Below are 14,290 nucleotides of genomic sequence, written 5' to 3'. Positions count from 1 at the left end.
TGCGTTCTTATCCATGTGCTTTTCGAGCAGCATCGTGGAATCTCAAAGGCGTTAAAAGGCCAAAAAACAGCAGCAAACCACCAGCTCAAGAAAGCGCAAACACGATCTGAAGTTACAGAACAAGCTCGCCGCAGCAGTAGCCGCTGAAGAATGCGGACGACATTTGCATCTGGCAACACTGAGGTATACCGTAGAAGTCGGACGGGCAATTGTAGCAGGCCGAAAAGTAACATTTTTTTTCTACGCGCGGTGCTATTACACGACCAATGAGTCTAACCGCGAGCATGCTAATTTTTTGCTCCCTAAAATCCGCACAAACTGTTGTTGGGAAAACGACTGATTGCTCTGAATCAGACCCGAGCTCGCCTTCGTCTCCAGCCTGAACAAATATGTTTCCAGTGCACAGGAATGTGACATCCACAACAGGCTGCGCGGAACGAAAGGGAGAACAAACGAACAAACCAAGCTAGTAGGCAATTCATAATTGCTGTGCAATCAGCTACTCTTACACGAACCTGGCTGACATATAGCCGACATCGATGCCGGCGCTATAGCGGGTCGGGCCCAGCGAACGTCGTTGTGGGTCGGGTCAGCCCAAGTGCACGGGGATGGATCGACATGCCGCTGTGCTCCGATTGGCAAAAAGGAGCGTGTCAACGAAATCTCGTAGTTAGCCTGTATAGGTCAAACCGATCTCTCACTCAATCCGCTCGAGTCGAGTTCGCGTATAAACGAATATAACGTCACGTCGGCCACGCGTTTTGTCAGTTCAGGCAGAGAACAAATAAAGAGTGTGTAGCGCTATATCGGGCAAGTCCTCTATGCCACAGACAGTGCGAAGGGATCGGTGGCAGTGAGACGGTTCTGAGAAGAATAAGAAGAGCGTACGGTCAACACAGCGACACAGAAGGGGGACCGAACGCTGTGGAAAACGAAAGAAAACGCCCAGCTCCAATTCGCGGTTGGTCCCTGTTTTCTCACACAGAAGGAAAACTAGAATGACAAAAGAAGAGAAAAAACAGGGAAGGAATCATAACGTTGGTCCACACGCACACAACCCATCGCCTTCTCCGCTGCCCCAGACGCATTGTGCTGGACCAGCCAAGCCAAGCCAGACCCGTGGGACGAGATGAGAGCCCGCGACTTGATGTCATTAGCCGCCACGGAGGCCGGCCGGGGCACATCACGCAGGAGCGCTGCGGAGCCCGCCGGCTTTTCGCAGTTCTTCCCGCGAGGCTGGAATTCGAGAAAAGACTACACACACACACCCCGCCCGCCACCTCCTGATGTACACACCTTTTCTTAGTTCTGTGCCATTCCCGAGGGTCTTTTCTCGATTCTGGTTATTCTCTCTTTTTATCTCGCTGTGTCCCCGGAGAGACGGGCGGGGTACACCGGGTCTAGGCGGGTTAGCGCCCGCGCGCCCGCCCCCTTTTGGCAGACGCGAACAGTTTTGCCTCGCGATCGGAGTATATACTGACATGCGTTCACTCTACGGTCGCTATAGATCACCGTTGACGGCGGCTGTCGGATTTAGTAGAGAGCATTAGGGCTTGCTCGTATACATGCCTTAACGGAATACCGGATTATGGGAGACGTGAACAGCAGTAACGACAGCAGTAGCGACGTCTTGAAACATTTTTTTTTTTCGCTAACAGCAACGCCTGTCTGCATTACCAACAGATTTCAGAGCGGAGCGGCGGCTGATTGAAACGTACATTTCGTGTCATTACTGACACGGTTGCGTTTGACGTCATTCCCTTTAGGATGAACGTCCTCTCTCTATAGGCCCGCTCATTTCACCACGACTTCCATTTCGCGCTACCCCGGTCATCCCATCACCATCCGCACATTCGCATTATACTCTCTTCTTTTCTGTGCAGCCGAAAGCCCGCGCGATGCGTCGCGTCCCACAGCTCAATAGAAATGGCGCCGCAGACAACGACGTCGTCGCTATAGAGAAACGGAAAGTGCTCGTGGCGCGTTGCCGTGCGCGCAGAACGTCAATCCGTTCGCTGCACGCAGAAGAGACCGCGTGGCCCCATCAACCGACAAAAGGAAATTCCTTAGGAGTACGGCGCGCCGCCTCGAAACGCTATATAGGGGGCCGCCATCGCAAACGGGCGACGACTTCGCAAGCACAGCTCACGAATCACCTATTCAAAGGGCCGGCCCGAATACACAAGAAAACGGAGCTCTTCTGGAACGACTCTGCCCGACGTCGTCCGCTCGTCGTCGAGGCACGACGTCATTGCGGTCGTCTGGCACGCGCGTGAAATGGCCGCGCGGCAGAAGGCGCGGGGGCCATTGCTCGTGTCTCAAGCTTCAGCGGCAATTGTGATGTCAAGAGGACTGCTTTTCTTTCGTGCATTTTCTGTCTCTCCAGAAAGAGTTATACTATGCCCTGCAGCGTAAGGACCGAGCAGCATCAGAAGCGCGAGCCGTCTGTTCACCGAGGATGCTCAGAAACGTCGTCTGTCGCGAAATTTTTTATCCGTCTGGCTTTGCAGAACCGCAGCACATATATGACGCAAGAGGCTCGCGCGGGTCACCGTTCTGAAGAATATGAGCACAGTAACTTGGTTCGCTATGTGGCCAATTGTGCGTAGAATATACAGCCATCTACGTTGGGCCATCTACGTAAACCGGCTCCGCATGCACTGTCGACACGCAGCGGCCTCATAAGTTGGATATATAGTGCCATTGCGAAATCGTTCTGCGGTACAGACCCCTTTTCACGGCGATCCCAGGGCGCCGCCATGCTTGGTCACGTGGTGACACGTCCATCGCTTGCCTCAGCTGGCTCCGTAATTACAATAGTCGTGGATGACGCCCCGGTGCGCAAACATAAGTTTCGGCGGATATCGAAGACGGTGACTGCATGGGTGGACGACGTGCATGCCTTCTGAAACTTCGACCGCAGCTTCAGAAGACACGCAAACGACTTTGAACTCATTGTGCCTTGTCGAAACGGTTCGAGCAGCGTATACGTGGTGCTCATACTAGAATCAGAGATAGAAATGTATTCCAAACTGTCCAAGCTTGCCTCTCCTGAATTAAATAAGGGTCAGTGTATTTTGCTCGTCGTTATTTATTTACCAATAGCACTGAAGTAACGGCTTGTCGTGTTTCTGATTAAGTGGCGTATCTCGGTGCGGTCGCTGTCTGAGTCTTTATTATCTGCCTAACCCCTCGCGGCTGGGCTCGGGTGCGATAAATTGGTTCTCCTACACGCACAAGGCTTGGAATGTAAATTCGTGCTTAGTAATAGCTTGTAGCAAAGTATGTATTATCGCTAATCACTCACTTAGTCTGTGGATTGTCACGAAACGTTCAGCTTGGAATATTTGTGCGCTGTCGGTGTAGTCGCCGTCACCCATGCTTCGGCGCATCGATTCACGAGAGTGCCCACACAGTCCCTTCTGTTCTTTGATATGCGGGCGACAGACTGGTCGTAAAAGTTTTGGAGTGAGTTGGGGTGGATGTGTGTAGATAACGTGCGAGAAACTTACTATGCTGCAGGAAGCGGCGCTACTCCCTACGTCACTGTGTAACGAGGAGTACTCTCCTGCCGACATTCAGAGATCGAAGTGTCTTCTTTGCAGATTACAAGCAATGCAGCGCTGGCGGATGAATGACTTTTTTTGGTCCCCGAGGAAAGCCGTGCATCGCGAAGGGCACGTAACACAGGCAGTCCTTGTGTAGCAGCGCTTTGTGAACTTGGTCACAGAGATTCATTCCATTCTTTAATAGGCCAGTGACAAGTTTTCCACCCAGTTGAATTTTTGACAGCTGATCGCACCCCAGAGAGAGAGATAGAGAGAGAGAGAGAGAGACGTGGCGGGGAAGGCAGGGAGGTTAACTGGAGAAGATTCTGGTTTGTTACCCTGCACTGGGGGAAGAGTAAGGGGAAATGAAAGACAGAAAGAATAGCGGAAAGAAAAAGCAAGGACACGGAAAATAAATAGAGGAGGTTGGGAACGTCCGTGCGAACTAGAGTTCCTCTAATATAGAGGCCACTCGAACGCGAAGATTTCAAGAGTACCTTGACTGTCTTGTGGTGTGCACAATACATATTACCAGTGCAGAACCGGTAATGGTATCGCACTCCTACGCTTTCGCTAAAGGCAGTGCATGGCTCCGCGCCGCCGCAAGCGCCATCTCGTTCCTCTAGACCAAACTACTCCGCGAGAAGGGTCTGTAGCTTCGCAGAGAACGTCGCAGCCTACACACTTAGGATAACAACGTCTAAGGTAGCCTATAAATGAAAGTAGCCTGTAAGAGATAAACTAGAAATGCGCGATTTTAACCTTTTAGTGAGTTCCACCGTGCTTGAATATCATAATGGCCGAAGTGGGAACATATACATATCACAGGCCAGGTTGAGAAGAAGCCATACTGGGTGCTTTTTACTTGTTTTTAGGTCTAAAATGTAAAAAAAGCCGCCTGTGTCAGATAGCGCAATTCTAATCCTTTACATAATTTAATCAATGAGGCGGCTATTACTTCTATGAGAAATCAAAATACCTAATTAAATAATTAGCATAATTAACCCAACCTTTTCTTTAATTCTTTTACGGCGCATATTTTAATCTACGAATTGTAGCAGGGAGTTCGCAAGGACAAAGTCTATGGACTGCACAAGTTTGGACATTTAATTGTCCGATGAAACGCATTGATGTTCAAGATACTTTTGCGCTTCACTGGATAAAACAGCATTTCCTTAAAGCAAGTAACAGGAACGCCAATGCATTTCGGTGGAAACATTGAAAATTAATATTTTGAAATTGGCACAGTCCTGAGAATTCGATTCAAGTGAATGCACCTTGCGAACCCACAGGCTATAATTTGTAGATTTAAATATGTGCCGTAATGAATTAGAAAGTTAATTATTGTAATTATTTCAATGACTTAATTAAGCGTCTTCATTTGTCGTACAAGCAATGGCCGCCTCACCGACTAATTTAGAACAAGGGTTCGAATTGAATGCTACCTACAGGCATATTTAAAAATTTTTGGACCATCTAGAGAGAGAGAGAGAGAGAGAGAGAGAGAGAGAGAGAGAGAGAGAGAGAGAGAGATCGGTTTAGCGTACCGTGCATAGACAGGGTTGCGCTCGGTAAGACAGCTCATTCGCCGCTGCGATAATAGAAACAAATGTTTAGTTTCGATAACTAAATGAAGGCCTCTTTAAGTGCGACAGAGGAGGCGCACTCCACTCTTAGAGAGCGATAAACGCTAAGTTGCAAAACGAGCGCGTAGGAGGTCTTCCCAAGCACCCATCCCTTAAAAGCTTGACGCCCTGATACTGCTGGCTCTGCGGGGAAAACACGCACGAGGTGACATCATGGCCCGGGTCCGGCCCTTCCTCCAATTAATTGCCGCTGCGAAGAGAGCTTCGCTGGCCTGGAAGATTTTCAGTTCTCCAGCATCATTTTCTCAAAAGCTTTCAAGCGCCCCTAGACAAAGATCGCGCCTCACACCGCGGAAACAGTAATAAAAATAACAACGATAACAAAAACAAAACACAACACCAGAGAGAAAGAGTTACACGCACAGTCTTCTCCAAGACTTCGCGAAAAGTAAGAAGCACCGCATACACAGGCAGCTGATGGGACCACCACAAACGATATTTTGCGGCCTCTCGAATGCTCGAACCTCTCACGTGTTTTATTTATATTATTTCCCTAGGGTGCCTTCCTTCCCAAATCCTACGACGGACGGGGCTTTCAGAAAAAGCCGGGATTGCACCGGCGGCAACGTCCGTGCCAGGCCGCGAAACGCACTCTTGTAAAGTGCCTTTCCTCACTCTACACAGCCCTGCGGCGTCGGAACGCCCGCATAGCCTCGGCCATTGTCTCGAGAGCGCTCTTTCGAATAACGAGCTTTTAACGACTCGACCGATTCGAACCGCGGGCACACACGTACCACGTACTCGGCTCAAGCGGGCGCGAAGCGCACACTCCTCCCATTTTGGAAAAGGCGGCGACGACCAGAAGTGGGCCGTTCAATCCTCTTTCTCTTAGCGCGAAACAATACGTATTCTTTCTTTCTTTCTTTCTTTCTTTCTTTCTTTCTTTCTTTCTCTCTTTCTTTCTTTCTTTCTTTCTTTCTTTCTTTCTTTCAAAGCACACTGCATCCGGTTCATTTGAAAGAGAAGGACAATGTAGATATAAGGCGCTTCGGCGGCTTCGCAAGCAGCTTTTTTTGGGGGGCGTACTTGAGACTGGGTGGGCTGAGAGCTGTCCACAGGTCATAGAGTTTCCTACGAAATTTGCTATAAAAAAAAACTCTGGCACTGTGATAGTTCAGCTATGGTGTATGGAATTATGGGTAGTGTGCGGGTTCGTCTGTCGTAGGATTTGCCTGTTTTACGGGTAATCTTCATACTTGTGGCTTCTGACGTTCGTGTCGCGTCGTATGTTACGCTTGATCCTCCTAAATTTAGAAGAAATTACATATTTCTTAACACAGAAAGGCATTGAGTGAGTGAGTGAGTGAGTGAGTGAGTGAGTGAGTGAGTGAGTGAGTGAGTGAGTGAGTGAGTGAGTGAGTGAGTGAGTGAGTGAGTGAGTGCTTCATGTTAAACTTATCAGCAAAAAATTACGTAAGTTACAGAAGGAAGACCACACAACACGAGTGCAGCCTATTAAGTGAACTTGCTCTTTTTTATTTCGGAAGAGTTAAAGAAAAGAACAATAACGCTGGATGCGCTGCACTTGTATTGCGCACTTGTAACGCAACTTATGCCTTCCCTCTAAAAGAACCTGCGCGCAATACCAGTGCGCGTGCAGTGTTGTTCTCCTTTTTATTTAAACCTTCCTTCGAAATAAACGTTCCGTTGATAGGCACACCGCTCTTGTCGGGCGGTCTCTCGTCCACTCCTGCGTAAATTTTCTGCGCCGAAACGTTAAACATGGCCACGTGCCAACTCGCTCAGTTTGCCCCACATCCGAGTGTTGCTAACCGAAGGCGAACCCATGCTACGCGAAACCTGCAAGGCGCCTGCTGCGCCCGTGCGCCACTTATCACGTGCAGCGGAGAATGAAGCCCATCGCGATAAACCTGGCAACACAAGACGCGTCACAACGCCAAGGGCATCTGGTAACGCGAGGAAAGCTAATGGCGAGGACTGATTTGAACTGGGGCGCACGCATGCAAAAGAATGCTCCCATTCCACGTCGCGCCGCCCTGCTACATCCCACACGCACATATATACGGTCAGGCAACCGAGCATCTGCGTATATATACATGGGTAACCATTGGGGGAATTGTTGCATCTATAACGCGATATTCTGTTGACAATGACTGCCACGAAAACTCACGGACGCAAAGCTGTTTGAAGACAAAATAGAAAGGAAAAAGAGGACAAAGTTTAATTAGTCAAATCCACGCACTATACCCATCTTTTCCGGGCCGCCTGAACCGTCACACTTGCTGCAGCCCCCATCATTCACAGAATGGAAGAATGGAGGCGGGAAAATAATTAGGGACTACTGCACAACGCGATCGAAGCCGAACGAATCGGCGCAACACGTGATCGCCACGTCAGAGCGCGCGGTATACGTTAATAGCGCTCTGGTACTACAGGCTGTAGAGCTACGTCAGGGCAGCCGAGCAATTGCCGCATCGATTTGGAAACTACCAGAAACCAAACATTCCGGGCCAATACGCCGACTTAGAGGCCATGTGTTTGGGCCGGCAGTTGGGAGGGAGAAAGCGAAGTGAATGACTTCCCGGAGAGTTCGCTTGTTAAGGCAGGCAGCGTGAAATAATGCTCTCTGCTATAGTTTATTTAAACAATATGTGATAAGACGGTTCAGGGGCTTATTCGAAGTCCCCCTGCCCTGCGAAGGAAGCGTGCGCAGGCAGTATTCGGGGTTTACTTGCGCGAGATGGCTTGGCCACAGGCTTGGCTCGTCTCGAGGCTTCTGGTTCGCATTTAGGGCGATACTGCACTGCGCGTGCGTCTGTGTTTTGAACGTATACATACAAAGGGAACAGCGCGATCGCCTTGTGCACGCTTTGGATGCGGCGCGGTTGTAACTGAGGGCGACCGACCTATAGCACAAGTACACACCACTGCTTCCAAAAGAAAGGAAACGGACAGAAGGAAAGAAAGAAAGAAAGAAAGAAAGAAAGAAAGAAAGAAAGAAAGGGAAAAAAGAAAGATAGAAATAAGAGGAACGAAAAACGGGTCACATAAAAAAAGAAAACAGAAACAAACATGGAACCGACAATGCTGTGCGTTTGTGGAGGGGTCTACGTATAAGGAGCACGGAAGCGTTTGCATCTGAGCCCATATATACGCTCGAAGAACGCCGAGCTTTCAAAGTGAACAGGCCTCTGCCACGACTGTGCACGTCTCTGTGCCACAGAGCGAGACGATCCGTGCAACGCTGACCCGGTTTATGTTGGCACGCGTCGACGTGGCGTAAGCTTACACTCGCTCTTTGACAAGGCGTGCGTGGTTATCCAATGAGCTAAAAGAGCTATCTGTCCGCGAAGTGGGTTGAAAAGTTCAGGTGAAAGGACAGCCCAGGCCAACAGCTTAAGCGACAGGGTGTATATGCGAAACAGTGCTCTGTCCAAGTGACGCTGCGCGCGGTGAAACACTTCCGAGAATTTCGCCCCAATCCGGTGGCTGCAGCGAAAGCAGCCACTACACCCGTATACAAAAGTGTACGAAACTAGAACTTCAAAAATAAAGAAATAAAAAATGAAGTTCGGTTTCTTGGCAGTTTTGTCACGCGGCCTGAATTTCCTCCTTCGCTCATAAACCGACACTGAAGCACTGGTATATTCCACGAAGCCGCGCACCAACTACACGATTTTCAAACATTTCGTTGTTGCTTTCTGATCACACTAAAAAAAATTCAAAATTACTTAATGAAAAGTCTACGCGCACAACAACAATTCTATTTTGAACATGCTGCGTTAAATACGTAGTCCTGCTATTCGCTTTCGAAAAACTTTCTTTTTTGTTCGCGCGTAGAACGGGCTTATTGTGTCATTCCGCACATGTATAATTTCCTATATACTGCTGTCATCGTGAACCGAGAATGTGGGGCCAGCTAAACTGCCGTAACGTAGATTTTCTTTCCCCGTCCCAGAGAGAGAGAGAAAGGCAAAGTAAAGACAGGGAGGTTAACCAGAGATTATGTCCGGTTGGCTACCCTGCATTGATTGGGGGAGGGGCAAATGGATGCGATAGGTGAGAGACAGAAAAGCAAAAAAAGAAAAAAAGAATGCCAATAACACACACACACACACACACACGTACACACGAACTGTTTCTGTGTATGGGTACTGTCACGCAGTCTCAGCAGCTTAAATATCTACATAGCCGTATGGTACATGGCGAATAAACCCAAATCAGGTCAACTCCACTCGATAGCCCTGTCGTGCTCGGCAACAGAATGCCGTAGCAATCTGAGCCTACGCGGCCGTGCTTATCGTTAACGCTTTTGGGTCGCGTAAACAGACCACGTTTTCTTCCTAACTAGAAAGTCAGCGATCGCGTCCGTTAAGCATTCCTTTTTTGTCACCATCCGCTTCTGCACTGAAGTGTTCGAGACTTCGAGTATCGAGTCCACACGTCATGCGGCCTCGTTTAAATCCACCGCGGATGTTTTCAATTACGCGGAACGGAAGAAGTCTCATCTGTCATCAGGACTGCAGCCTATAGTGTAAACAATTCGAAATCTCGAAAGTCCTTTAGCGACGCGTATACCCACTTTCCTGGAACTTTCTTCAACTACCAAAAAGAAAAAGAAAGAAAAGAAAGAAAAACTTCGCATCTTGTGCCCGCGTTCATACTAAATTAATAAAGCCATTCTCATGTCGCTGCCGCTCCCCCCCCCCCCCCTCCTACTATCATACCCAGCGGAATCCATTTGCTCGAATTCCATTTCCGAAAGCCAGACTCGAGCATCTAACGACCGTTACAGAATAGAAGAAAAAAAAAAAGAAACCGAAAGGAATAACTTCGAATCGCGCTATCCGGGCTTCCGCGAACAGTAACGACGAAAGCACAAGGCCGCCTCGGGCGGCAATCAGACGCAGCTGTCGTTTGCTTATACCGCACAGATCGGGGTCTGGCTTGCGCTCCTCGAAGAGCCCGCGGCTCATAAATATTAACCGCAACGGGAACCCGGGGTCGGAAACAACGGTTTCCGGCAATGAATTGGGCCGCGGACTCGCCGCAGCATCGATGATCAAACGACTGTCGAAGCCAGGCGTCGTGGAGCGATATGTATGCGCACATGTTCCGTGGAGAAACTCCGCGCGTTTGTGTGTGTCGTATAGGCGAGGGTGGCAAGCTAAATAAATGTGACGGTGCAAACGGAAGACGTGTGCATGTATTGGGAGAAAGAAATAGCAGTGCGCGTGACACTGCCATAAATAACTAAACAGCAACCGCACGCAGTTGGTTATAACTCGTTCTTTTCTTCGTACGCAAGCCCCACCTGAAGGTATACAGCCAGTAGGACTATAGCATAGCATGTAAAGAGACCTATGCGATACCAGATTTGATCGTCAATGTTAAAGTCTGGGTGACGTGAAGATGTAGCTTATACAAGTTGTTTGCGAGTCTGTGCTGTATCCGGGTTTGCGTATGCTTCGTTGCAAATGTTTACAATATGAAGCACTGGAACATGCTACTGGAATGACTCTCTGCATTCTACTTATCTGCAGTCGCAAACGTGTAATCCGCGACGTCTTCCTCACGAACTCCTTCTTGCACCTTTTCTTTTTTTCGTTGCTCTTCCAAAAGTTACTGTATACATGAGCGTTTACTGTAGGGCGAGTTGAAGCTGTGCAACTCTGTAGCTCTTCCAGAATACGCCTGTCCTGTATTGCGGTTCGTATCTACGCGTACGTTTGTCCACAGGCGCGTCCCCGTAAGTAGAGTTTAAAACATGGCGTGTACGACGTCACGTCGCAGCTTCCATCATTTGGTGTGCAACAAAGCATAACCTTCGAGATCGGGGGATGCGACGTGGACATCACAAGGGACGAGAACGAACGCTAGTCCGCGTTCCTTCCTCCCTTTTTTTTTTTCTTTGGAAAGCAGGCACGTAACTGTGTCAAGCGTTATATTGAACGGTTCGGACCATAAATTGCAATGTTGCTGCGAGACTTCCGCAATAACCGAGCGTCAGTAAACAGCAAAAGAAAGTTTCTTTAGGACGCGCAGGGAGACCGCGCGCCTCCGTGCAACGCACGCATAAACAGATGATGATGACGATGATAGTGATCTAAAGAAAGGAAAGGCGCTTGAATCCGCATAAACAGCCACAAACAGCCGCTGCCGCGCGACGTCGCCGGCGCGTACTCACAGAGTATGTTGAGCTGGGCTCCCTGCGAGGCGAGCGAGAAGCCGGACGAGGCGTTGGTGGCGATGCAGCGGAACTCGCCCATGTCGAGGCTCGGGTCGACGCGGGTGAGCCGCAGGTCGGAGCCCTGCTGGAAGCGGCGCGTCGTGTTGCGCAGCGGCTCGCCGTCCAGCGTCCAGTGGAAGGCGACGCGGTCGGCGTTGGACACGCCGCAGCGCAGCGTGGCGCTCTCGCCCTTGCGCACCCGCACGTCGGCCGGCTGGGGGCTGAAGTAGAAGCTGTCCTGGCCGAGGACGCACACGGACAGCGCGGCCAGGAGGAGAAGCAACAGGCGCGAGGCTGCGATGGAAGAGAGAGAGAGAGAGAGAGAAATGAGGAAGTTCCATCGTCATCGTTATCGTGTAACACTGCAACTGACAAGAGTATCCAAAGTTCTAAGGCTACGATAAGGATCAAGACTCCGCCAGGCTACAAGACGCATTACGCAGCACGGACCTGGCGGAGCAGCTCTGGGCCGTCCAGCGAGCCCACGATGCGGCCAGGGAGTTACAACTCCCGGTCCCAACGTGGGAGTAGCCCGCTCTATGGGACCTTGCGCCCCGTAGCTCGCAGGACCTTTCTATAAAGTTACTCCATCCATAAAGAAGAAAAAGAAAAAGGAAGTTCCATCGTCATCGTCATCGTACAACACTGTAACTGACAAGAATACCCAAAGTGATATTCTGGATGCCTGGAGGAGGGAAGGAACTATGGCAGAACTGTATAGGAGAACTGAACAACACGGTCTGAAACCAAACGAGCGGACCCAACACGCGATTTTTATTACGTCAAAGCGCGCGGAAGGTTTTAGTACTCCAGCTCCCGACAGGCAGCTCAAGAGCCACGGCAGAGGCATGGCGGAGCAGGCGAAGAAGGGCGCCCCGATCAAAGAACTACCGGGACCCAAACACTCGCGGCCAATACTCTTTTGAGTTTCAGAGATCGCGTGTTGGGCCGACTTTTTGTGGGGGCGAACGCTGTACACGCGCAGTGGCGCGTAACGTACGTAGAAACGGTGTTGCGTACAAGTGCAACATGCCGCAGTGATCGGTCGGTCGTAATCGGCACATTTGGCAATGTGTGAGCCACTAAAACTCGGAAAACAGAACGAATGGATACAGTACATACTAGTAAAACATACGACTCATGCAAATACCAACAGCAACAACAATATCAAACTTAAAACTATACTAGTTCCTCTTCTCCCCGAACGAGTTATAGGAGCTGTTGAACGAATTCTTAACTGAAATTGAATCTGTCCTTAAAACAATGTTCCAAGTCACTAGCCCACAACGCAACCATGACACGCAACCGGATTAAAAAAAAAAATAGCCCACAAAAATGAAAAAAAGAATATTGAGAGGAAAAAAAAACGAAGTCCACTGTTGTTAAAGAGACAGTACCAGATGAATATTGCAAGTAGCGATCTAACAGCGAATTACGCTTCTGCAAGAGGAAAAAGCGAAACGGTTCCTGTTGCTGTGCGAGAAAAGCTTGGAGAGCCAGGAAAAGTGTCGCAAACACAAAGGACGGCCGGGTGGAAATGACGCCCAGTATATAGAATGAATGCACCAATAAATACAACTTTATTAGAAACAGCTTTTCGTCCTTGCCGCCAGTCGCTTCGGTGCCGTGCGATAACGTAGTACTTGAGCGGAAAGAGCGCAAATAAATTACATGACGTGAGAAAAGGCCCGACAAGCGCGCTGACCGACGACGACATGTTTACTCTTTCGCGCACCATATAAAGGTACACCCCGTTGCAAGAACCAGAAAACACGCGAATCAAGGAAGCATGCGTGGAAGCTCAAAAAAAAAAAAAAAAATTGGGAGTGGCTTAGCTCGGCTATGCCAGGAATACGTAGCGAAAGCGAAGGCGTAGATAGCATGGTTAGGCTTGGTTAATCTTGATTGCAAGTCCAGGTTAGTCTCGTTGTCTAGCTATGTTGCGGCGTTTAGCCAGTCGTTCGGCGCGCTGTTCGTCTGTTGCCTGGGCAATTCCATTTCCCCTTCATCTCGTTCCGATGTCGATTCCAGGCCTCCTCCTGCTTATCAGAATTGTCGCCGTCCATACTGCCGCCTCAACTGTGGTTGCGGCGCACGCGAGCTCTCCTTTTCAATCCTCCGACAGGTTATCAGGCATGCGACGCAGCTGGCTAAGCGAGCGGAGGCGAGCGCAACGACGAGGAATGCGGCGTGACGCCGTACCAAACGGCGGCGGTGAAAGTCGCGGCGCTGCGCAGCGGAGGAACATCTGTGGCTCGGTGCTACTAGTGGCGTATGCGCAGTAGTGACTAGGGAGCGAGAGAGAAATATCCGCGGCGAGGTGCGCGTTGTGACGTCATGTGCCTCCTCGTAGCGCCGTCACGGCGAAATCGCCAGTTCGCGGCCAGTAAAGCTATCGCTTTAAAAAAAAATGAATTTAATGACTCCAAAAAGAATGAAAGTTCCTTCGGAAGGAGCGAAATTGAAAGAAACGCATGCTCCCTTTAAGGTGACAATGATACGTGAACAGGTGTCATTGTCTCCTATGCGATAAACCTGCCCTCACGGAGATATCACACTGCGATTTATGAACCAGCTCGACGTGAGATCACCTTGCCGTCTGTCGTCGGTGCAAACTCGGCGACAAACTATAATGACGCATTCGACTGGTTCATATATACCGCGCTTCAAATCGGTTTGGGCCGATTCGGAATCTTCTCCAGATTGTGGCCAGGGAATAACGCATATATCCCCAACCGAACGCATTCAGCTGCTACCAGAGCAACGGGAACATAGCCACGCGATCGAAGATTGTTTGTCAAATCTCCGTCGCACTCCCCACCTTGAAGGTGAAAGCGTCTCTGACCGCTCCGAGCTGCAGGAGCATGCACGCCGCTCTGAATGAACCAAGGGAATGTGTTCCGAGC

The 14,290-nt window shown here is 49.7% G+C and overlaps 1 protein-coding gene across 1 annotated transcript in view; it reads right to left on the bottom strand.

Moving 5' to 3' along the window:
• LOC142587865 (inactive tyrosine-protein kinase 7-like) overlaps positions 1 to 14,290 on the bottom strand; it is a 173,426-nt gene that overhangs the window by 117,634 nt on the left and 41,502 nt on the right. The window contains exon 2 of the mRNA XM_075699185.1: positions 11,343 to 11,678. Coding sequence (XP_075555300.1) covers positions 11,343 to 11,678 — 336 coding nt within the window. The remainder of the gene's footprint in view (positions 1 to 11,342; positions 11,679 to 14,290) is intronic.

Source organism: Dermacentor variabilis, chromosome 7, assembly GCF_050947875.1.
Source record: "Dermacentor variabilis isolate Ectoservices chromosome 7, ASM5094787v1, whole genome shotgun sequence".
NCBI classification, from domain to species: Eukaryota; Metazoa; Arthropoda; class Arachnida; order Ixodida; family Ixodidae; genus Dermacentor; species Dermacentor variabilis.
Note: the sequence above shows the minus strand (reverse complement) of the source record. Positions and strands in the feature narration are given on the sequence as shown.